The sequence below is a fragment of the Montipora capricornis genome, chromosome 5 (assembly GCF_036669925.1).
Source record: "Montipora capricornis isolate CH-2021 chromosome 5, ASM3666992v2, whole genome shotgun sequence".
NCBI classification, from domain to species: Eukaryota; Metazoa; Cnidaria; class Anthozoa; order Scleractinia; family Acroporidae; genus Montipora; species Montipora capricornis.
In genome coordinates, this window is record NC_090887.1 from 2,348,396 (window position 1) to 2,372,393 (window position 23,998).

Genomic DNA, 23,998 nt, shown 5'->3' on the forward strand with positions numbered 1-23,998 from the left:
TGTCCCAGGATCTGGGGTAGGGGTGGAGATTGGGGCGCGCTCAACGTCAAATTCTCGTTGAGCTTGATTTTCTTGTCTGCTTTGAGAGATTTTCTCCGCTAGTTTGGCTTTTCCCACTCATCGAAAAACCAATATTGGATTTGCTTGAAATGAAACTTGGAAATTTCACCGCAGTAAGATGAGTAGCTTAAAGTGTACATGACAGATTTCTTTTATTTACTCAATCGAAAGATCATGGTTTTTTGAAATAGAAACATCCAGAAAAATTCCATACCGATTTCCCTTCCTTGTCCTTTAGCCTTTTAACACTCGGAAATTGCACTTCCGGTGCGGTAAAAAACCGCGCTAGTAAAGAGACTGGGGATAACAGACTCTGTGAAGGAAACTACAGTCCCGGACAAAATTGTTGAAACACTTTACAATAGCTTGCCCTTCCACAATGTTGTTTTGGTAAATGGGCTCAGAAACTCCCATTAAAACAACATTGTGAGGGGAGAGTGAGCTGCAAAAGCTTCAGATCTGTATAAAGGTAAAGGTACACCTTATTTAACGTCGGAAGTTCCTTTACTCTCTAGAGAGTATTCTCCCAGGAAGCCGACGGTGCGCTCATTTTACCCCCCTCTTTCCATCAGTGCTCCGTTTTAAGGGTATTTAAAGCTACTTAGGCTACACTGAAAGGAAAGAAGTCGAAACAAGGATGTGAGATCCGGGGATCGAACTCGGGACCAACGAATTTTGTCACAGACTGTAGTTTAAGTCAAGCGGAAGGTTCAACTGCCACAAAGATTACCATGTCAAAATCCGAAAAACGAATTTTAAATCTTCTTGGAAGTTTGAAACAGTTGCTTGCGAGATGCAAACAGTTTTAAAGTTAATGTAACAGAAACGACGTGAAACTTGCTAGAGATTGTTTTATCGAAATTTCAAATTTTGCGGGCTGTACTGTGGAATGCGGCCCGCTAATTTAACTTATCACATTGCGCGTCCCAGAGATATAACGAAAGCATTGAAAAACAGAATAAGTATATGAAATTGTACGAACGAGAGTGCGTTTTGTGATTTTTGGGCACGAGTCACGTTGTTTTGAAAATACGGCTCGAACAATTTGAGAACTTTCAAATTTTGACTCCACTACCCATTCAGAGACACAAGCCGGTTTATTTTGCTAGTCATAGCATAACAATATGTCGGCATACCTGATGGTACTGATCTACTAAAAACGTATTACAGGAAAGGCACACTGGGCACCTGCCGGATACGAAAACCCAAAACGCTGCGGGAGTGAGGGAACGTATTCTCCAAACCCTATGCAAGTGCCACTACCCTATGGAGGCTAAGGTGAAAAGATAACAAAAAAGCAGGCGAAGAAAGCTGAACCTAAACTGATTCAAATCCCTAACGGTTCACTACTCGTACGACAAATTATCGATAATCCCCACCAGACAACCGGACCCAGTCCTCTGGTCCGTGCCGGGAAAATATCCATTAATTTCTGCCAATTTCGCAGGCTACAACTGTCAGAAATATCATAATATTACGACCATAAACCACGAAATACAAGACCAACTTTATACGATTTTTTATTTATTATATACTCAGCAAGATTACTTCATCGCTGTGTTCCCATAGCAACTTCCGTATTGCATTCTATAACCTCCATTGCATTCTTTAACTTATTTGTGCATTCGTCATTGACCAATCAGAAACGCAATATTCCATTGAGCATATTACAAGGGGTGTTTTCAGATGGATCTTCTGTTGCTACGGTAACACAATACGACTCACAACTCACTAATTTTGCGGGGAAAACCTTTTCTTAAAAATAAATTTACTCGGGAAAGGGTTGGCTAGGAGCCCCTCACAATAATTCCACCGTGGAGAGTAACGAACCAGCCCGTTAATAAAAAAAACACGTGCTCCGACTTGTATTGATCACAGGGAGTTTCTCTTCAAAAAACCGCTCGACCCTTTGCGACAAAAAGGCTTGGGAACGATGGAGCAAATTTTCCCCTTCCGCTGGTCCGGAGCCTGTTTGGCGGAGGTATCCCTCTAAAATAAACGCGACGTCGAAACCGAAGAACTCGGTGCCTTTTTTCAGCACTCAACCCCTTTGAGAAGCGAGAATGAGCAGTTTAAAACGATTCAATAACAATTTCAAAACACATATTTATTTTAACATCAAAACAGCTTTAATTTTTATTTCCATCCCTACTCTGCTCGTTAAATGCACGCACGAATTGCACACCTATGAAACAGTTTATTCCTCCTACTGGAAGAATTCCTTCTTAATCTTTAACACTAAACTTTGCCTTCATGCTAAAATTAGCGTTATTCCTTTACAAAAACGTTGCAGGATTAATTCAGCAGTTAAGCCACCATAAATTTAAATTCACCATTTTGCCGTTTTTGGTCTCTTGTACGTGCAAACTTTTGCAAGTTCAAAACGAATAAAAGTTCTGTGCTGCTGCGTTGATGGGGGTTAAACAGGATTATCTGGTTTTATCAAACGAATCGATAAATTAACCCTTTCATTCCCAAGATCGAAACTTTCATTGTCCTAACTAGTACCATAGATTTCTTTGTTGGGTAGTCATGAGAATTTGGTGTTATATCAAGATCACACCTGTTACGCTGATAATTATCTTCATTCTCAATACCTATCTGACAGACATTTCATTGAAATTCTGACGAGAATTTACATCCTGATAAATCCTGGGAGTCCCTCTAGATTTTAAAGATAGCAATGACGGACCAATAATTGGCTATTTTCACCACCCCATAATGCAATACGTTTTAGGGAGTTAATTACTCTTGGGACTGTATCATGCTTTAGTGAACTGGATATCCATTATTTAGTATATAGTAAAAATAGTTTACTTCATAGAAAGTGCGGCGTACGGGGTTTTATGCACGAGTTGTTTGTGTCAAAAACCCGAACGAGCGAGGAACGAGCGAGTGAGGGTTTTTGACACAAACAACGAGTGAATAAAACCCCGTACAAAGCACTTTCTATGTCGTAAACTCTTTATTACACATAACATGAGAATTTTCATTAAAATAGTTTTCTGAACGCGAATTAGAAACAAAAACTCACTAACAATAGAACCAAATGCAAATTTAATTTAATTCAATAACAAAGTACGATTTGCACGATTTGCACGATTTGCACGAGATGCACGAGTGATTGGCATGGAAACGCCTTTACGCTATCGCTGATTGGTTATACTTTCACATGTGAAATAGCTGTACGCCATTCTGATTGGCTGTATAGGTCTTTTTCACATGTGAAAATAAAGCGTATAGATTTGTACAAATGAGCTTTATGGAATAAAATTCTCATGTTATGTGTAATAAAACAGTGGATAGCGCTGAACGAGTGCACTGATCGGCTACTTTAACTCCTGATATCCTTTGCTATTCACCTCCGACCAATTCGAGCGGAATTTGCGTCCGAAAATGTTGTAAGCTTTGCAGGAATAAATGAGTTAAAATCATCTTTTTTTGGTATATTACCTCACTGTTGTAATAAATACTGAAACAACTATTAACCTTTCTCGGTAAATATCCACCACTAGCCACCTCCACTTCGGTAAATACTTGTTAAGTAATGCAAATACTCTCCCCACCCCCCCCGCCCCTCCTCCAAAAAATAGGACTGAATCATGGGATTGGTGAAAAAAAGCGAAAAGGAAAATTGCAATTAAAACAGTTGCCTTTTTTTTAAAATTGAGGCTTAAAACTTGGGTCTGTTAGTGTTTAGTTAACAGTTTTTAAATCCAAAGAAAAAGATAACCTAACCCTATAGATTTAGCTCATGTTTTAAGCCCCGATTTTATGTTGTAACGTGTTAGAATCAATCACTTTGTCATTCTAAACTATAAAAGCAGGTTAAGATGCTTCTTTACTTACTTACAATTTATGGGTTAAAAGGAGCTGTGCCAAGGTGACACAGGTCATTTTGTGTAGTTTTGCCAATTACTCGCGCTTTCTCGCTTTAAACAGCGTAAATCAAAGCTTCGCGAGAAAAAATTAACAACTCGAAAGTGGTTCAGCGTTCTCGGTACTTTTACCGACGATGTTCGTCATCACAGTGGTCAAAATGTTGTGGACTCACGAGGCGCAGCCTTTTAATTTCAGAGCGTGACCAAAATCATGACACAAAGTAAGAGCAAGCGTTGTCTATAACTTTCTCGCAATATGATTGGTTTATTTCCCAAAATGGGTGTTCCTGATTGGCTATTACATTGCGTGACAAATTGACGTCAGCATTACGCGTACAGCGTTGTCTAGACTCTTATCGACAACTGCAAATTAGCCAAGCAGATTACGAGATTACAAGCAATTGTGGTAAAAAGGCCTTTCAAACATAGATAATTTTCATATTAAACAACAAAGATAAACTTTGAAAAACTGTTAGGCTGCATTTTGCCCATCCCTGCTTCCTTTTGCATTTGCTGATTTATTCGAACCTTCCTTCGATGTTTTAAGCAGTTATTTCTACGGCGATTTCGCTTGATTTGGTTGCCATTTCTCAGATTTCTCTCAGGGTGATTCGCCCTATTATGAAAGCTGATCAGTCAGATTTAAAAAAATAATTCATGTGTACTTCAAAAGTATCAGATATAATATTCAAACTCAAACCTTAATTTATCCTTACTAAACCCACTGAACTGAAAACCTGTTAACTCTAGCTATTGTAGTTTTAAAAATGTCAACAAAAGATGCACTGCGAATATCTTTGGACAAAATGTTTTTTGTGAATGCAGAACAAAATGGCATTTTGGGTATATCTAGCACTAATCGTGTTTGGTCTCTTGGGCCACAGGAATCAATTTTGATTTTGAGCTTTGAAATCTTGTCGTACAGCCTTGTGACGTCATCGCCGTCATGTTGGTGGTTCACGCAGAATAAGCTAAGGCTGCGGCTACACGAGCGATTTTTTTGAAAATTGTCGCGTCGCCAACGAGCAGTGGTGGCTACACTTAATAAAACCTTAGCGAGAAAATTTTCGCGATTCGCATCTGATTGGCTCCATAACCCCTGGACGTGTCACAAGTTGTCACGGATATATTGCATCACCATTGCAAACAAAAAAAATATGCTCGTGTAGCCGCGGCTCATTTCTGGGTTGCAACATGCTTAATGTTCTCTCCACAACTGCGTGATTCCCTCAGTACTTAACGTTGACGGAATACATTATCATACAAATTTTTAAATTATGAGTTAGGTTCGGCTCATGAGTGGTTGGTCGATTCAAATACGGTTGCCGAACTTAATTGAGTCAAACGTCGGGCTTATCATGAACTTAATTCGTTCTATTATGTTAACCTTTACAATATTCAAGAAGTGTGAATAAAATAAACTGAACTGAATAAAAAGGAACATTCGCCAATATAGGTTTTATAAGGGATTTTTCCATCTTCAAGCGGATTTTGCGTTCCTTTCGACGAATCCAAATCCGGATTTTTGATCCGGTGAATCTTTTTTCAAAAAGGATTCCGTCTATTTGAAAAAAAACAAATCCAAACCCAGATTTAGATATTCGCGATCTGTGCTGTTCCATTCGTAATGTTTTCGAGATTGAACCAGCGGTATTTCCAGCTGAACTCAGTCCTTCCCATTTCCGAATGCGAATCGTCCATATTCCAATAACCGATACAACATTTCATCACACAATTCGTCGAACGATTGATGGCTTTCATTAAAGTATTTTCTTTTATATTAACAGTGGAGGACTGGGAGAATGTAATTATGCAAGAACTCTCAAGCGTGGCAAAGGAAAATTAAGCGCAAATCCCCGAGGAACAGGTCACTAACATACAATCCATTCCCTCGCACGTTGCAAGCTCAAAGTCATGCCACAAGACAACTCTTTAACATGTGGCACGAGTTTGAGGAATGTCATCTGGCATGACTAGCACTTGCGGAATCGTAAAATTTACCACATTGCAATATATGCAGACTGAATTAGGCTGCATAATAGACTATTGGTGTTTCTCTGGATCTTCTTCAAACCGTTTTCTCTGAATATCAAAAGCTCGCTGCAGTGATTGAAGAATATATCCAACGCAACCCGCGAAATCTCCTCTGATCAATATATTCCTAAATCCCATGAGGAATCTTCGCCAAAGTTAAAATAAGCCTTCCTCCCGTGGTTAGGTTTCTTAGGGGCCGATTACATGAGCCGGGCTGGCTCGTTTAGCTGAGATCCCGGCACGTCGCAGAAATACACCAAAAATCAAGTTTGCGATTACATGGAAAAATATGTCAGCCCGGTTAGCCGAGATCCCGGCATTACGATGCCGGGATCCCGGCTAACCGGGCTGATATATTTTTCCATGTAATCGCGTTGACCGGGGAAGAAGGTTAGCCGGGCCAGCAATTTCTAACCACATTACTCCACTTGAGAGCAAAATGGCCCACGGAATAATCGTTTTTTAATGTTTAAATAAAGGATAAATTAGATAGAAAACCATAAGGCTTCTTTACATTGTAGAATGGTGAATTTTAATAACAATTTAGCGAGACAAACGTCTCTCCACTTCTTGTTGTTGCTGCTATCTTTTTTCACATGACTTATTCGAAATTTAGTCCAAGCCGGGCTGGGTCATCTCATGTAATACCGGGCTGAAACTCATCCCGGGAAACCTGACCAGCCCGGCTGACCGGACTGGCCCGACTCAAGTAATCAGCCCCTTACTTACGACACGTTTAACAACAAATAAGAGCTAGCCATTCATAAAAACGAGTTTATGCTTAAAAAATGCATATTAGTTATCTAATTTCTCTACTCCATTTTGCGTAAATTACATTCGGAATAATTATAAAAATGCACTGTTTCCTTTAAAGAACAAAAAAATTTGGTAATGCGAAAAACAAGTGTGATCACGTGGCTCATCTATTGTGTGAGTAAAATTTTAACCATAGCCACAGTTTAGATCTACTTCAAATCGTTTTCCCTATATATTACAAGTAGTCTGATTAATTGGATACAAGCCCGCGAAAGTGAAAGCATAGAACGCATGCACTGCGGTCCTAAAAAAACTTGTAGCTTTAAACAGTGCTAAGGTCAATCATAAAAAACACCTTTCTACAAACACCTAACATCTAGTGCCAGCAGCGTTGACTGCAGAGCAGAGGTAAATCACTTAACAAATGCTGTGTCACCCAGAGTAAACGTTAACTAGGCTATCAGCTGTGCTTCCAAGATCGTCTCCGAACAGTTTGATCCGCACATCTAATGCCAGTTGGGCAGCCTGCAGAGCAGAGTTAAAATTACTAAACGAATGCTGTTCCATCCCGAGTAAATGATAACTATCACCTCTGCTTGCATGATTTTCTCGGAACAGATTTATGCCTCTCGCTTTGACTGCAGACAACAAGTAAACAACTTAAGCAATGCTGTGTCACCCCGAGTTCATAGTAACTATCAGCTGTGCTTGCATGATCTTCTCCGAACAGCTTTATCCGCACATCTAATTACCGTTGGGCAGACTCCAGAGAAGAAGTAAAATCACCTAATGAATGCTGTGTCACCCCGAGTTCATAGTAACTATCAGCTGTGCTTGCATGATCTTCTCCGAACAGCTTTATCCGCACATCTAATGCCCGTTGGGCAGACTCCAGAGCAGAGGTAAAATCACCTAATGAACGCTGTGTCACCCCGAGTTCATAGTAACTATCAGCTGTGCTTGCATGATCTTCTCCGAACAGCTTCATCCGCACATCTAATGCCCGTTGAAAAGACTGCAGAGCTGAGGTAAAATCACCTAATGAATGCTGTGTCACCCCGAGGTCATAGTAACTATCAGCTGTGCTTGCATGATCTTCTCCGAACAGCTTTATCCGCACATCTAATTCCCGTTGGGCAAACTCCAGAGCAGAGGTATAATTACCTAATGAATGCTGTGTCACCCCGAGTTCATAGTAACTATCAGCTGTGCTTGCATGATCTTCTCCGAACAGCTTTATCCGCACATCTAATGCCAGTTGGGCAGACTCCAGAGCAGAGGTAAAATCACCTAATGAACGCTGTGTCACCCCGAGTTCATAGTAACTATCAGCTGTGCTTGCATGATCTTCTCCGAACAGCTTTATCCGCACATCTAATGCCCGTTGAAAAGACTGCAGAGCTGAGGTAAAATCACCTAATGAATGCCGTGTCACCCCGAGTTCATAGTAACTATCAGCTGTGCTTGTATGATCTTCTCCGAACAGCTTTATCCGCACATCTAATGCCCGTTGGGCAGACTCCAGAGCAGAGGTAAAATCACCTAATGAATGCTGTGTCACCCCGAGTTCATAGTAACTATCAGCTGTGCTTGCATGATCTTCTGCGAACAGCTTTATCCGAACATCTAATGCCCGTTGAAAAGACTGCAGAGCAGAGGTAACATCACCTAATGAATACTGTGTCACCCCGAGTTCATAGTAACTATCAGCTGTGCTTGCATGATCTTCTCCGAACAGCTTTATCCCCACATCTAATGCCCGTTGAAAAGACTGCAGAGCAGAGGTAAAATCACCTAATGAACGCTGTGCCACCCCGAGTTCATAGTAACTATCAGCTGTGCTTGCATGATCTTCTCCGAACAGCTTTATCCGCACATCTAATTCCCGTTGGGCAGACTCCAGAGCTGAGGTAAAATCACCTAATGAACGTTGTGTCACCCCGAGTTCATAGTAACTATCAGCTGTGCTTGCATGATCTTCTCCGAACAGCTTTATCCGCACATCTAATGCCCGTTGAAAAGACTGCAGAGCAGAGGTAAAATCACCTAATGAACGCTGTGTCACCCCGAGGTCATAGTAACTATCAGCTGTGCTTGCATGATGTTCTCCTAACAGCTTTATCCGCACATCTAATTCCCGTTGGGCAGACTCCAGAGCTGAGGTAAAATCACCTAATGAACGTTGTGTCACCCCGAGTTCATAGTAACTATCAGCTGTGCTTGCATGATCTTCTCCGAACAGCTTTATCCGCACATCTAATGCCCGTTGAAAAGACTGCAGAGCAGAGGTAAAATCACCTAATGAATGCTGTGTCACCCCGAGGTCATAGTAACTATCAGCTGTGCTTGCATGATCTTCTCCGAACAGCTTTATCCGCACATCTACTTCCCGTTGGGCAGACTCCAGAGCACAGTTAAAATCACCTAATGAACGCTGTGTCACCCCGAGTTTATAGTAACTATCAGCTGTGCTTGCATGATCTTCTCCGAACAGCTTTATCCGCACATCTAATGCCCGTTGAAAAGACTGCAGAGCAGAGGTAAAATCACCTAATGAATGCTGTGTCACCCCGAGTTCATAGTAACTATCAGCTGTGCTTGCATGATCTTCTCCGAACAGCTTTATCCGCACATCTAATGCCCGTTGGGCAGACTCCAGAGCACAGTTAAAATCACCTAATGAACGCTGTGTCACCCCGAGTTTATAGTAACTATCAGCTGTGCTTGCATGATCTTCTCCGAACAGCTTTATCCGCACATCTAATGCCCGTTGAAAAGACTGCAGAGCAGAGGTAAAATCACCTAATGAACGCTGTGTCACCCCGAGTTCATGGTAACTATCAGCTGTGCTTGCATGATCTTCTCCTAACAGTTTTATCCGCACATCTAATGCCCGTTGAAAAGACTGCAGAGCAGAGGTAAAATCACCTAATGAACGGTGTGTCACCCCGAGTGAATGGTAACTAGCAGATGTACTTGCATGATCTTCTCCGAACAGCTTTATCCGCATATCTAATGCCCGTTGAAAAGACCGCAGAGCAGAGGTGAAATCACCTAATGAACGCTGTGTCACCCCGAGTTCATTGTAACTATCAGCTGTGCTTGCATGATCTTCTCCCAACAGCTTTATCCGCACATCTAATGCCCGTTGAAAAGACTGCAGAGCAGAGGTAAAATCACTCAATAAATACTGTGTCACCCCGAATGAATAGTAACTATCAGCTGTGCCTGCATGATCTTCTCCGAACAGCTTTATCCGCACATCTAATGCCCGTTGAAAAGACTGCAGAGCAGAGGTAAAATGACCTAATGAAAACTCTGTCGCCCCGAATGAATAGTAACTATCAGCTGTGCTTGCATGATCTTTTCCGAACAGCTTTATCCGCACATCTAATGCCCGTTGAAAAGACTGCAGAGCAGAGGTAAAATGACCTAATGAACACTGTGTCACCCCGAGTGAATAGTAACTATCAGCTGTGCTTGCATGATCTTCTCCGAACAGCTTTATCCGCACATCTAATGCCAGTTGAAAAGACTCCAGAGCAGAGGTAAAATCACCTAATGAATGCTGTGTCTTTCCGAGGAAATGGTAACTACCAGCTGTGCTTGCATGATCCTCTCGGAACAGCTTTATCCGCACATGTAATGCCCGTTGAAAAGACTGCATAGCAGAGGCAAAATCACCTAAGAAATACTGTGTCACCCCGAGTGAATGGTAGCTATGGGCTAAGAATTCTTTTGTTTCTTTTGTATTTTTTCTTATTTTGATATCAAGCGCAGACTTTTTGATATAAAGAGCCTTTGAGTAGTTCTTCTTGCTGTGGTGCAATTCACCGAGGCATAGGTAGAACCTTGCGAGAGGCTGATTGCATTCTCGAGAAAGACTGGTTGAATCAACGTTCCCCTTTGGGGCTGAAGAGCTATCTTTAAATTGCTCGAGGGTTGCTTGGTGACGCGCGACTGATTCTTCGAAATCTGATACAACCATACCTTCTTCGGTGAATGCTGACCCCAGAAGCTCGACAACATTACCGCAGAAATGAAACAAATGAAATGGGGTTTTGGAATTAATATTGAGATCACTTAATATTTGAAGGGCAGGATTGATTACGAATTGCATGGTGTCAGTGTCAAAGAAATTCTTTGCTGCTTCCATGACGTGAAATATAACAAGGAATTGCATTGGCCAATTACCCAAGTTACAAGTGTTCATTTGCAGCTTCTTGCTATTGTTTGGTTCTTTTCCTTTGCATCCCTGAGGTGGAATAACAACCAGTTGCTCGTCTGCGGCGGAACTGCATTCCGTGCGTGCTTTGTTATAGTAGTAATTTGAGGTAGATGGGTCGTTTAAGAAGTGATAATAGACAGCAATGACTTGGCAAACAATGAGCCTTAAAATTTTGTGCTCTTCACTTCCACGCATTAAAGGAAGAGCCTCTTGCAGGCACTGTATCCCGCTCTCAACCTCGCCGATAACAAGCTTACAGATGCCAAAGTAACATAAGTATTTACTCCTTTCATCATCAGAAACTGGATAAGATTTCGACTGGATTTCGTATGCCATCTTGAGAAGTTGCATTGCACTTCCTTCTACTCCCCAAGTAATTTCACCAAACGCTTTAGAAGTTAGTAAACATCTCTGGTAATGTGCACTTCCCAGAGCATTGGCTGCCTTTAATGCCAAATCGTAGATATTATTAAAATATATTGTGTGTGCTTCACTATGACACCAAAACAGCGAATCTAGAAACAACTCTGCTTTTATCAAAACCTTAACAACATTCTCGGCTATCCTGGAATCTGTGCAACCGTCTTCTAGGCTTTCCATAAAATGCTGCTTTTCCTCATAGAATGCGATGAATGCATCCATGGAATAACCATTTAGAAACTCATCATTCAATTTCTCGAAACGAGAAATGTAATGCGCATGGAAGCGGCACTTTGCATTTGCCACTATTTCTTTCAGTCGCTGTTCTCCCGCTTCTCTAGCAAATGATTGAAGGAGCTTGTGCATTGTGAATGTTCCAGGCTGGGAGTTTGAATCGAGAAGGGATTTTCTTCGGAGTCTTTGCAACATTTTCTTAGCCTCAATCTCCCCCGTACTATTCATTACATCTGAGGCGAGATGCATGGTAAAACATCCCGGAAGAACAGACAAAGACACAAATGCTTCTTTTTCTGCTGGGGAAAGTCTGAGGAAGGATGATTCATATAGGAACAGCAACCTTTGATTAGACGGATAATCTGGATTGTCCAAGATGTTGACGATACTTTCTGTTGTGGACTCAATGAACTCAATCAAACACTGACTTGGATGAACATCATCTTCACAAACTAAAGAGCACATTAACCTCATTGCAAGCGGCACACACCCACATATTTGGGCAATTCTTGCGCAGTCATCCGGACTAGCATTTGGCACTAATTCAAGAACTAGAGTATGAGATGAGGTGTCATCCAGTGGCCTTATTCTTATTGATCTGTGACCTTGGAAATTCAAGTTCATAAACTCAAATGATTCTCGTGTGGTCACCACCAGAGTTATCTTCTCATTTCGCGCAAGAATTTCTTCAAATAGTTGCAGGACGTCTTCTTTTACTTTTGGAATGCCACTCTCTAGTAGATCATCTACATTATCAAGAATAAATACCAGGGAATCTGAAATGTTGCCGAGGGTCTCAATTAGATCATCTTCAAAGGACAGAAGCTGAGGGATTGATCTCTGAATCGAAGTGGTCGGTTGCCTTACAAGGCTGAAAAGCTTCGATGTTAGATCTGCCTTTGTCTGAAGTCCTCGTAATGAAAGGAAATAAACAGGAAAGCCTTGAGATTGTAGTTGGTGGCCCACCGCTATTCCAACCGATGTCTTTCCGAATCCAGGTGAGCCCCAGATCGTCACGATCCGAGTGTGGTCGGAACTCACGATGTCCACGATCTCTTGGCATTCACTCTTTCGGCCAGTAAAGTTTGGAACCATTGAAGGAAGACAAGATCTTGGGACTGTTGGCTTGATGTCTTTGTAATGTAAAAGTAAAACACATAGTAGACATTGCCTATTTTTTTGGATATCCTTTGTCTCATCGAGACTTTATAAACTGAAGAGAAGATATCAAGAATTAAAACCAAACAGTATCTAAACTTCGTGCATATAATCTGAAGTGTTACTCGTACTCAGGATAAATTGTCACCCACAGTAGACATATTTCCCGTTTCTTTTTCAATGGTTTGTAGTCGTTTAAACCAAATACAGACCCTATGGAATATTGGCAACGTTCCTGAGATTACGTCACTGAACAAATTTCTCTTCACTTCATAAATTATCTAGTTATAATAAGGAAAGAAAATTAGTTTGTGACACCATCTCAGAAATAAACCTATGGCTCTCATTAGCTTAGCTGCGGGACAAATTTAATAACTAAGAGTTTCGTTTATTTTATGTGACTAACAAGGATGGCACAGTCGGTTAGTGCACGGCCTTGGTGCAAGAGGTCCTGAGTTCGATTCTCGGATTTCGCATCCTTGTTTCGACTTCTCAGTTTCCTTTCCGTGTGGCTAAGTAGCTTTAAATACCCGTAAAACGGAGCACTGATGGAGAGGGGGAAGTAAAATGAGCGCACAGTCGACCTCAGGTTTGTCAATTGAATTACTGTTACTGTTACTGTTTCATTGACAGTGTGTTTTGCATGTCACGCCTATTGCTATCTCCTGCTGTTGTAAAAAGAGGCTTAAAAACAGTTAAGTCCTATTTTTACCTTTATTCCGTTCCAGTTGCATCCTCAAGTTTTCCACAGCTGAAATCATATTCTCCGCTACCCTTGTAGAAACCTTTTCGCCTGCCAGATTGCATTCCCTTTGCTCTGTTTTCCAGTCGTCTATCATTTGTTCCAACCTAGTGACCTCGTCTTTATTAGCAGCGAGGATCTCCACGTTCTGTTTTATGCCTGTTAAGAAATCCCTTATCTCTTCGAAATCTGCATTTCTACTCTCTAAACATGTTATGTATGCTTGATTCTCTTCCCTTACATGCTGTTCCAGCAAACGTACTTTTGTTGTTGGAAAGTCAGATGCAGTCAAACTTCCAATTGCATCAATCGATGCAGTTGAAATTCCCAGAGCTTTGAACGCTTCTTTAGCGTATTGAATGTTACGGTGAAATGTTGCTTTGTCCATCTCTAAGCGAGAAGAGTGACAAACTGCATTCCTCAAGCGCCGAAGCTGATCAATAGCCAGTGCAAAGGTTTCGTCATTATCTCCTACTGGACTCAACACAGATCCATGGAAACTTCCATAAGGAACAGCACGGGGCTTTACATAGAAATCAGCGAGGGTTTTGGAATGAATACTGAAAGACTTTGCAAAGATGGTAGCTTGGAATAAGGCGGTGCAATCCCATTCATTATACGACTGGTGGGTAGGAACTTTAGTTGTTCCTCCTTCTGTAGACACAAAGAGATTTCTCACAGCAGTGGAGTCATCCCAAAGCTGAAAGCCAGGGCGATGCCCAATAGTGCTGTCCCACATCGTCTTAAAAGTCTGACGTAAAGCCTTCGGGAATTCATTTAAAACCAGGGACAAACACTTGAAATGATTTAACTCCTCGTCACGATAAGGGTGCAAGGACATCACGAATTGGTGCTAATAAAGCATTTCCACAAAGGATCTAAATAAAAGATAAATGAATAAATACAATAAGCGGATATCATTTCATTCTTCTCTTACGGGGAAAGACTGAAAATACTATTTCCTCATTAATTTTTTTCGCTTGAGAAGAAAGAGCTTTGATGTCTGAAACAGATTTTTTTCAAAGGTACAGAGGGAATGAGCTCCATTACTATCTCTGTGTCGCCGACTTTTGCCTCGCTTACAACACTGAAACCTCTCCGTTCATGATGACGATTCATTTTCAGCTGAAGCGGCGTATAGTTCATCCGTCTCAAAAACCGGCCCGAAAAGGTTTTGTTTGTAAACAAAAGCCCTATCCGATATGCTTTTTTCTTTCGGCGCAAGAGATATCTGGTATAGTGTCGACATACTTAAAAAGATCTCATGGTCAATCCGTAAATTAAGGGCATATCTTGACGCTACTCTGGTTTGGAGAAATTTGAATGCAGATTACAAAGATCCAATTAGCCTTTCGACATTACAGTCAATCCTTTTTCAATTAAATCAGAAATCAGTGAAACAGTCAATTGTTTCTAGACACAAAAACTATAGCTTATGTAAGAGTTAGCCGAGTGGACAGAGAACCTGAGAAAAATGCGACCAATCGTAACGCGAAGCTTATAGCCCAGTGGTCCGTTGGTTGGGGCGTTGGGTTTGCTTGCGTTTACGTTGCCCCTAGTTCAAATCCCGTTTTCACCTTTGGTTTAGATTTGTTTACGGTTGTCCCGGTATCAACCCTACCTCGCTTTGTAAATAGCTAACTGGGGGTTTATTAAAAGTGCCGGTGCCTGTGAACTACCTTGATAGCCAAGTGTACTACTGTATACACAATGCATTTACATTTACATTTTTACATTTGCATTTTTATGGTCTATCCGAGGATAGCATTCTACTGATGGAGAGCTATCTTGGTGATAAGTTTCAGAAGGTTAAAGTTGGGAACACTTTTTCAGATTGGTTAAGAATTGTTCAAGGTGTCCTCCAAGAATCAGTACTTAGACCCTTACTTTTTAGCAAATTCATGAATGATATTTTGTATATTTCCTTCATCTGAGGAGCAGGCGTTGCTCAGTTGATTAGTGCGTGGCTTTCCGAACAAGAGGTCCCCAGTTCAATCCTTGGTGACTTCAACGTCTGTTTCGACTTTCCTCTGATTTAGATGCCTGTAAAACGGAGCACTGACTGGGGGAGGGGGTAACGGGAGCTCTGTCAGGTTCCGTTGATACCGGCCTCGCAGCTGAAGGAACTTACGATGCTAAATAAAGTGACTTTACCTTTTTTTACCTTTAGTTGAGATGCAACGGAAATGCAAGTCGATCTTTTTTAACGGCATGTGTCTTAATGTCAACAAATGTCGCTCTAGTGTCCTTGCAACATTCTGTTTATCTCAAATGGTAAAAGTATTAACATCAGTCATTCCATGAAGCTGCTAGGTGTCACTATTGACAGTGACCTCAATTTCGATGAACATGTATCTGAGTTGATAACCAACTGCAAGTGCTGAAGCGCCATAAACCTCTCCTACCTGTGCTAAGTTCTTTCCTTTTCTCTTGCCTCAATTACTGTTAAATTATCTGGCATCCTTACCGCAAACTTGAGATCAACGAGAGATGCTTACGTTTTATTCAGTTTTAGTGACTATCATGATTGGTACGATACACGTTTAGAGAATATATCGGTTTTCAAATGACGTCACGGCCGCCATGTTGCATGGGGCCCTAAACAAAGAAACGGCGGCCATGTTGGATCCCCGACCAAATCCTCCGGGAATTTAACTCTATTATTATGCAAACGCTTTCTATTGTTTTCGTTTTAAAACACGGCTGTTGATCACGTGAGTGAAAACCAACAATTAATCGGCCTAGTCTACACAATCGTAGAATACACGACATGTTAATCTTAATCCATCGATCTTTTCACGGTCTAGCCCCTTGATAAATTAACGAGCTATTGATCTTCTCTTATAAACTGCGTGGCATACGCTGCCTTAGCATCCCTATAGTGAAATCGACCAAACATGGCTTGCACTCGTTTCGCTACTCTGCCAGCAAACCCTGGAATATGCTGCCAGAAACACTTATAGAACCGCTGAGTCATTAATAACTCAGAAATCAAGAGCATTACCTTTGATCAAAAACGCTGCTCCTTTCGTAATTAGGTCCGGTTAATCACTACTGAGTTTTTACTTACACAAGTCACAATGTACATAATAACCAGCGTATTAAGATTGTCTTAAATTTGTATGTAACATATATTTGTAGTATTAATATATATGGGTTATTGACCAAGCTTGTTCGGTCAACTGAATAGAGTGTAAGGTGAAGTGCTATATTTCAATCCCATATGAACCATGTGAGCGTTAGCCCTACTGATGGAAATGGGCCCACACAAGGACAGAGTAAAACTCTGACCAGGGTGGGAATTGAACCCACGACCTTCGGGTTAGATCTCCGCCGCTCTACCGACTGAGCTACAAGGTAAGACGGGAGCAGGCCGTGGGAACTGAAGATGTGAAAGCCACGGCAATGAACATGTACAAGTACAAGGAGAGGTTACGTTTATACAAACGTTGGCCGTGTAGCACTTATATTTTAAACAGAGTTAACTGAATAGAGTGTAAGGTGAAGTGCTGGATATCGGCCAAGTTCTTTTTTTGCGGGATTATGGACCGAGACGAAAGCTTTAACACGAAAATATGTTCTTTGATATTTCGGGACCAAGCGAGAAATCACGAGCGGGCAGTATCACTCCATCTTGCCCGCTCGGTTAGCCAATCGCAGCGCGCGATTTGTTTCATCTTGCCCGCTCACGGAGCTAGTCATATAATACGTAGGCTTATGCTATCTGTAAAATTCAAAGAGAAATAAAGTTTTTGATTGCCGGGTTAATTGATTGACCGCTAGTGTATTGCATATCCTCGTGGGATCAAGTTGCCCGATCGCGACAGGTCATGTTAGTAATCATCGTTATACACAGATATACAAGGGAATATAAATAGTTTCGGTCAGTTTCGACGTCAGTCGGGCTGGCAAATTTCCGTAATTTCAACTTGAAGAAAAACCTACTTACTAAATGTTGTACGGAATGTTGGGAATGTCGCAACTTCAAATACAAACAAGGAAGATCTTTAGCATAAAGAAATATTGACGAAACAGTTTTGGAAGGATAAATTTATTTATCGGTCTTAAACAGTGAATTTATTAACAAATGTTTAAAATTAGGGTTGGCGATTTACTGACGGAATCGATCAAAATCGATAACAGCGATTTTCATAATTCTCCAGGGATGTCACTAAAACGAAAAATGGGGTATGGGGAATGGGGACAAATTTAACCTTCCTACGAATTCAAAATGGCGGAGAAATAGAGGAGTAAATCATTAACTGAAATCCGGGATACTCACTCCTCGTTAGCAGCATGAAGGTTGGCTTTGATCAGAAGGAGATATTCATCTAAAATCTGAAGACCGCGTCAACCCCTTTAGTTATCAATTCACACTTTCTTTCTTTGGATCTGGATGGGGGGGGAAGGAGAAATTCTCCTAGTCGCCTCATGCTACAGAAACCAGGATAAGCTCCGGCCTAATGGGCCACTTGGCTTGTAAGCAGACTTTACCTTTACCCTACTTTCAACAAATAGGTCAAATAGCGGTTAATTAAAATAAAGTTTTAGCCCTAAAGATACATTCAAATCTTAAGAACAAACAGAGACATATAGTAATACCTTTCAACATTCAACAACAACATACAGCATTATCGATGACAGTTCCCAAGAAAGATTTAATTATTTTGTTACCTTACTTGGATTTTAAAGAGCGACCAAATCCATGTCTAAACGCCTGAAATCCGCTGCTTACACTGAGTTTCTACTCTCGCAGTTGTTGGGATTGTGATGACTGTGATGACTTTTACACAGGAAAAGCCAAACGACGCCTCCAAGACACAAAAACGGAACATTTTAGGGGGCTCGTAATATAAAAAATGATCACACGTCAGCCACTGCTGATCTTATGAAAGCCACTGGATTCAACATCAAGTGGGATCATTTTTGACATTTTAGCGTCGGGCAGAAGTGAGGCCCGTTTTATACGTCGCATTTCACATGTGCCGAATCTAATGCAAATGAGAAAAATCTGTTGTTTTTTGCTCATTTGCTTTAGATTCGGCACATGTGAAATGTGACGTTTAAAACGGGCCTGACTTTCATTGCAAACTTAAAGAAACCTTATTGATCCAGGAACTTACGACACCTTTCAATGTCAATGATAGCTGTGAGAAACTGTTGCTTTGTTAATTAATTCCATTTTTTTTTTAAAATTACCGTTTTGATCCTTTTTCTTATTCTCGGTTCCAAATCCCTAACTGTATAAGTTTATAAGTAGTTTTCAAACATTGTAAACGGTTACTTTTGAAAATGTATGTTGCCTAGCATAGTAATGCCTGTTTGCCTTGCGACCAAGCCACCAAGTCTTATCGAAATACAAGTCACTCTCGGGTCTGACAAGAACAAATTGGTTATCAGGAAAGGGGGGCACGAAGAAATTCCCACTTGTACCCAAAATCCAAACATGGTACCTGTTTGGCTAGGAAAGACCTGGGGAGTTTAAACCATTAGAACTATGGCCCCGTGACTTTAAAATCTTCAGTTCCCACGGCCTGCTCCCGTCTGACCTTGTAGCTCAGTCGGTAGAGCGGCGGAGATCTAACCCGAAGGTCGTGGGTTCATTTCCCACCCTGGTCAGAGTTTTCTCTGTCCTTTTGTGGGCCCAGTTCCATCAGTAGGGCTAACGCTCACATGGTTCATATGGGATAGAAATCTAGCACTTCACGTTACACTACACTCTCTGCAGTTAATTCTGTTTAGAATGTAAGTGCTACACGGCCAACGTTTGTATAAACGGAACCTTTCCTTGTAAGATATAGATATAGCCAAGTTTGGTTTGGATCGGTCATTTCTGTTCAGCTGAAGGAAGATAGGATATTCTTCGAGAGCTAATTGCTCACAATTGACTCTCAGCTGACGAAGCTGTTGGATCTGAGTTAATCCGGCTATAATCCACGCTATTTACAACTGTACATAAATATCTTAGTTTTCTGCGGATTGTATCAGACCTGAAAATACCTTTCTCAATATAGTTTCACTGTACATAAGTACGATCTAAAATTCGTCGTACTTCTTTGATTGCTTTATCAACACCTCGTCCCAGACACCCTATAATAATTGTAACCACAACCATGTTGTATCCACCGCGTCTGTTCCCTGTTTAAGACAAATATCGCTGATTTTCCTACCCATTTTAAGACAGAATTCCGATTTTTGATACCCTGTTTAACACATTTAACCCAGTTTAAGACAAAAATTGATAAATCGATACCCTGATTAAGACAAAAAATGATAAATTCGATACCCTTTTCAAGACAAAAATCCCGAAAAACATACCTTGGCTGGCCGCACGTCACCATTAAGCCCTTCTAAGGCGAACCGACTTCATACGTTGGCGAACAGGTCGTTGGCGAACTGACACGTTGGCGAAACGACTGGTATTCAAAACAATACCAATAATAAGGAAAGGGGTATGAATGATATGGATCTCTGCATCCCTGTGACAGCTGAAGTCTATTATACCCAGCCCCTTATTTGCCACTTATTTTTATATGCCTCGTTCTTCAAACAATACTGTTCCTAGAACACATTAGTGGCCCGGGTATGCTATTTAACAATTATTCCTCGAGCCCGAATGGGCTCTGAGTCAATAGCCCATAAGGCCGAGGGCCAAATGGGCTATTGACTCAGAGGCCATGAGGGCGAGAGGAATAATTGTTTGAGTAAAATCCAACTATTTGGTCAAAAAAATATCGAGACAAAACATCTTTCGCTAGTTAAAGCTAGACTTTAATTGTTGTTTTGGTTTTCAAAGCCGGCGCTTTTCGCTACTAGTGGGCTATAACAAATAGCCTACTAGTAGCTCAACCAATCAGAAAGCAGCATTGATAATAGCCCATTAGTTGGATTTTACTAAAGTTACATATATCTTTTCACAAGCGATGTGGTGTGCAGTGGCAAGGTTTGGTGGAATACAAATTTCCTGACATGGTTACCGTATGCCTTCACTGTTGTCTCATGTCCAAGCAATGTCACACGTTTAGTATCTGAAGCCTTTTGTACCAAGCTTTTCACCAAACCTTGCCACTGCACACCACATTGCTTGTGCAAGGATATACTGTAACTATTTCATATGACATGATATAAAAAGGTATTTCACTTGTTACAGTGTACTTGTCACTTGTTTTTCCTATGACATGGTATTAGGGGTATACCCTCACTGGTGTCTCTTGACCAAACATTGTCACATGTTTAGTACCTAAAGCCTTTTATACCAAGCCATAAAAATAATTGTAACAAATCAGAATACAGGGAAGACAGTGAAATAATAACTGGATATGCAGCCTTATTCCACCAAACCCTACTACTGCACACCACATTGCTTGTGCAAGGATACATGTAACTATGACAATTGGTATACAAAGCTTCTCACATGTTATTTGTCACTTGTATTTTGTTTGCATGTACATGTACAGGTGTATGCGAGCCTTTACAAAAAAATCCAATTGTCTTATCGGGTATTCTATGGTAAAGTACTCAATGCATTACTAGCATTTCTCATGGAAGATTATACAGTTACTATACATGTACATGTTGAGAGCTGGCTATCTAAATAATTATACTGTACCAACCATTTTGTGATAGAGTTGATATTGTCAATATTTTCAATTTCTCCCCATAAAACCTCAAATTTTATTTGATAAGTACTTAGTCTACATGTACATGTAGCTCATACGGTAACAACACAAAAAGGACATCCTAGAGAATTTTTATTAAAACGTTTGTTTTAATGAGCAGTTTTCTGTATGATTGCTCCACTGCTTTAATTGTATAATTATGGTAAAACTCACAACATCATGCTTTTAGTGCTTTGTGGCCAGGAACCCAAGAAAAAAGAGCAAATTATAGATGAAATACAAAAGTTGAGTTGTAGAAATCAAACACTAATTCCATTTTAAAATCATGAGAAACTCAAGCTCAGTAACCATTATTGATTTTATTACATGCACAAAATGGTCAATTTGGAAAGGTGGACACTTGTGGGAGGCTGTCACAGGCTTCCAGATAAGTTTGCAATTCCTTTGAAGCTTCCTTATTCAGTTTCACTTACACCGGAGGATTGCTTATGAATGGCAGAGTGGTGTGTTACATCATTCATTGAAATGTACATGTAGCTTATGCATTGATTGATTGATTGACTGGTGTGAATATTTTCCAGGGCCTATCTCAACCATAAGCTGCAGTGCTGAAGGGAAGTTCTTGAGGTGCAAGAAACAGACAGTCCACTGATTGTGAATTGTGATGCAATTGCAAATTAATGTCTTTATGTCAATACTTGGGTAGAGTAGTGTCATTGTTATTCTGGAAACACTGTATGAAATTAATCTTTTGACATGAACTGGGGTCAAGTGAATTTTTTCATGTGACATTTGTATTTCAAGTGCATTATGAGAATGGATTATTTTCGGCATCAGTTTCTAAGGAATAATTCACCTTTGAGTTCCATTGTATGGAGGCACTGTCTAAAGGGCAATAAAACAGCTTCATGAATATACTGCAAATACTGTATGTCCATCCAAGTTTCAGATCGAGCTACATGTACTTAATTGCCATCTCAATGTGCACTTGTATTATTAATAGTCAAAATTGAGAATGTGACATTTTATTGCATATGTCTGGATAATTTATGCTTTGTTATGCTTTGTTTATAGTGGAAGTGCACTTAGCTATCAAGCTAGTTTACAGGCACCCCACTTTTAACAATGTGAAAGAAACAATTCAAACTTAACAGAAACATTATTAAGAACCCCAACTGGCAGGAGGCAACCAGTTGGCTACTTACAAAGCGTGGTAGAGTTGAATCCGGGACAACCGGGAACAAATCCTAACCAGAGGTTAGAACGGGATTTGAACCCGGAGCAGCCGCATGCAAACCCAACGCCCTAACCACTCGACCACGCTGCCTCCTTAAACCTGCTTTATTTTATTATGAAATGGTTGTTGCAGTATTCAATCAACAGAGTTTCAAGGGTATGTCATCTTCCATCTCAAGGAAAATGCCAAACAGATTCTTTGATTACATTTGCTAATTTGAGAAAAAATTCACCTCTGGCCTAATTAAAGAACAGTGTAAAATCACATTTTAATCATTTTGCTATTACAAGCAAAACTAATGTTTTGGATCACATCTGTTATCTTGACCAAACGCTACATGTATATTGTTCACATTTGCTACTTTAAGCAAAAATGATATTGTTATCACATTTGCCACAGTGAGCAAAAACATAATTTTATTTTTTGATCACAGGGCTACCCGAGCAAATAGTCAAATTTCCTATCGTAAACAAGCATGAAAACCTGGTTCTTTGAATGCAATTGGTATGCAGAGCAATTATGTGAAAAAAGTCTTATTTTGGTTACATTTAATATCCCGAGCAAATTTCTACAAAAATACATCCTTGAACACATTTGTTTTCCTGAGTAAAACCCTGCAAAACTACACGTTTGGCCACATTTGCTATTCTGAGGAATCTCTGCAAAAATTCATATTTGAACAAATTTGCTGCTCCGAGCAAACGGCTACAAAACCTATATTTGCTCGCCTTTACTCACCTTGTAAAAAGGTGCAATGATGAAAGTTTGATCAAATTTACAACTTCAGGAAAAGTAATTGCAAAATTTTAGTTTTAACATCATGTTTACTATCCCTCCAAATGTCACAAAAAATACCATGTTATCCATACTTTTACTCACAACAGCAAATTTAAGACAAATGTGGCATTTACGAGCGTTGCCATGGGTGGAAAAACTGTGGCAAATGTGATCTTTGCTTTTCAGCAAATCTAAGCGAACGTGCACAAACGTAGCATTTGCCATGCATTTGCTCCACATTTGCTATATGTGAAAATCCGTTTTTTCATCCAGTGTCTCTTGTTCTTAAAGCACGATGATCGAGTGAAAAACAATGATGTATCTTAATGCGCGATCAATCTCCTAGTGGATATGTATTTCTCTTTCTTAAAGCGCGACGATCGAGTCATTTTACAATTCAGTTAACAACACTTTTCTTAAAATAGCAATCGATTCCTGATTAAGCCTGAGGGCTCGTTTCAGTGATTAGGCCTAAGCACTCTTGTAAAATTTTAGCTTTCATTATACGGTTCGGTTAATTACACTTGTTTTCGAGATTGCGTGAAGAATATATACCAGAATAAAACTGAATGACAAATTACTGTGCATTATACCTCGTTATTATTTGACTGGCTCCATGAGCGGGCAAGATGAACCAAATCCCGTGCTGTGATTGGCTACCCAAGTGGGTAAGATGGAGCTATACTGCATGCCCACTCGGTATTTCTCGCTTGAAAAGATAATTTTCTGGTGTTTTATCCCATATGATAAATCCTTTATTGACCAAGCTTGTTTGGTCAAGATGGCTGGATAGTGGAATCGTTCTTTTTTTTTTTTGGCGTGTGTATGGACCTCGACTTGGTCTCGGTCCAT

The 23,998-nt window shown here is 40.4% G+C and overlaps 1 protein-coding gene across 2 annotated transcripts in view; it reads right to left on the reverse strand.

The window, feature by feature from the left end:
- Nucleotides 1–4,186: 4,186 nt before the first annotated feature.
- The window catches only part of LOC138049069 (uncharacterized), a 22,324-nt gene continuing 2,512 nt past the window's right edge, over nucleotides 4,187–23,998 (reverse strand). Inside the window, exons 3-5 of one of the 2 annotated variants that reach the window (XM_068895185.1) lie at nucleotides 19,832–19,929; nucleotides 13,484–14,391; nucleotides 4,187–12,746 (exon numbers count right to left, since the gene is read on the reverse strand). In XM_068895185.1, the coding sequence (XP_068751286.1) occupies nucleotides 7,480–12,746; nucleotides 13,484–14,354 (6,138 nt within the window). In that variant the 5' untranslated portion in view covers nucleotides 14,355–14,391; nucleotides 19,832–19,929 and the 3' untranslated portion in view covers nucleotides 4,187–7,479. The remainder of the gene's footprint in view (nucleotides 12,747–13,483; nucleotides 14,392–19,831; nucleotides 19,930–23,998) is intronic. The other variant, XM_068895184.1, reaches the window with a different exon arrangement.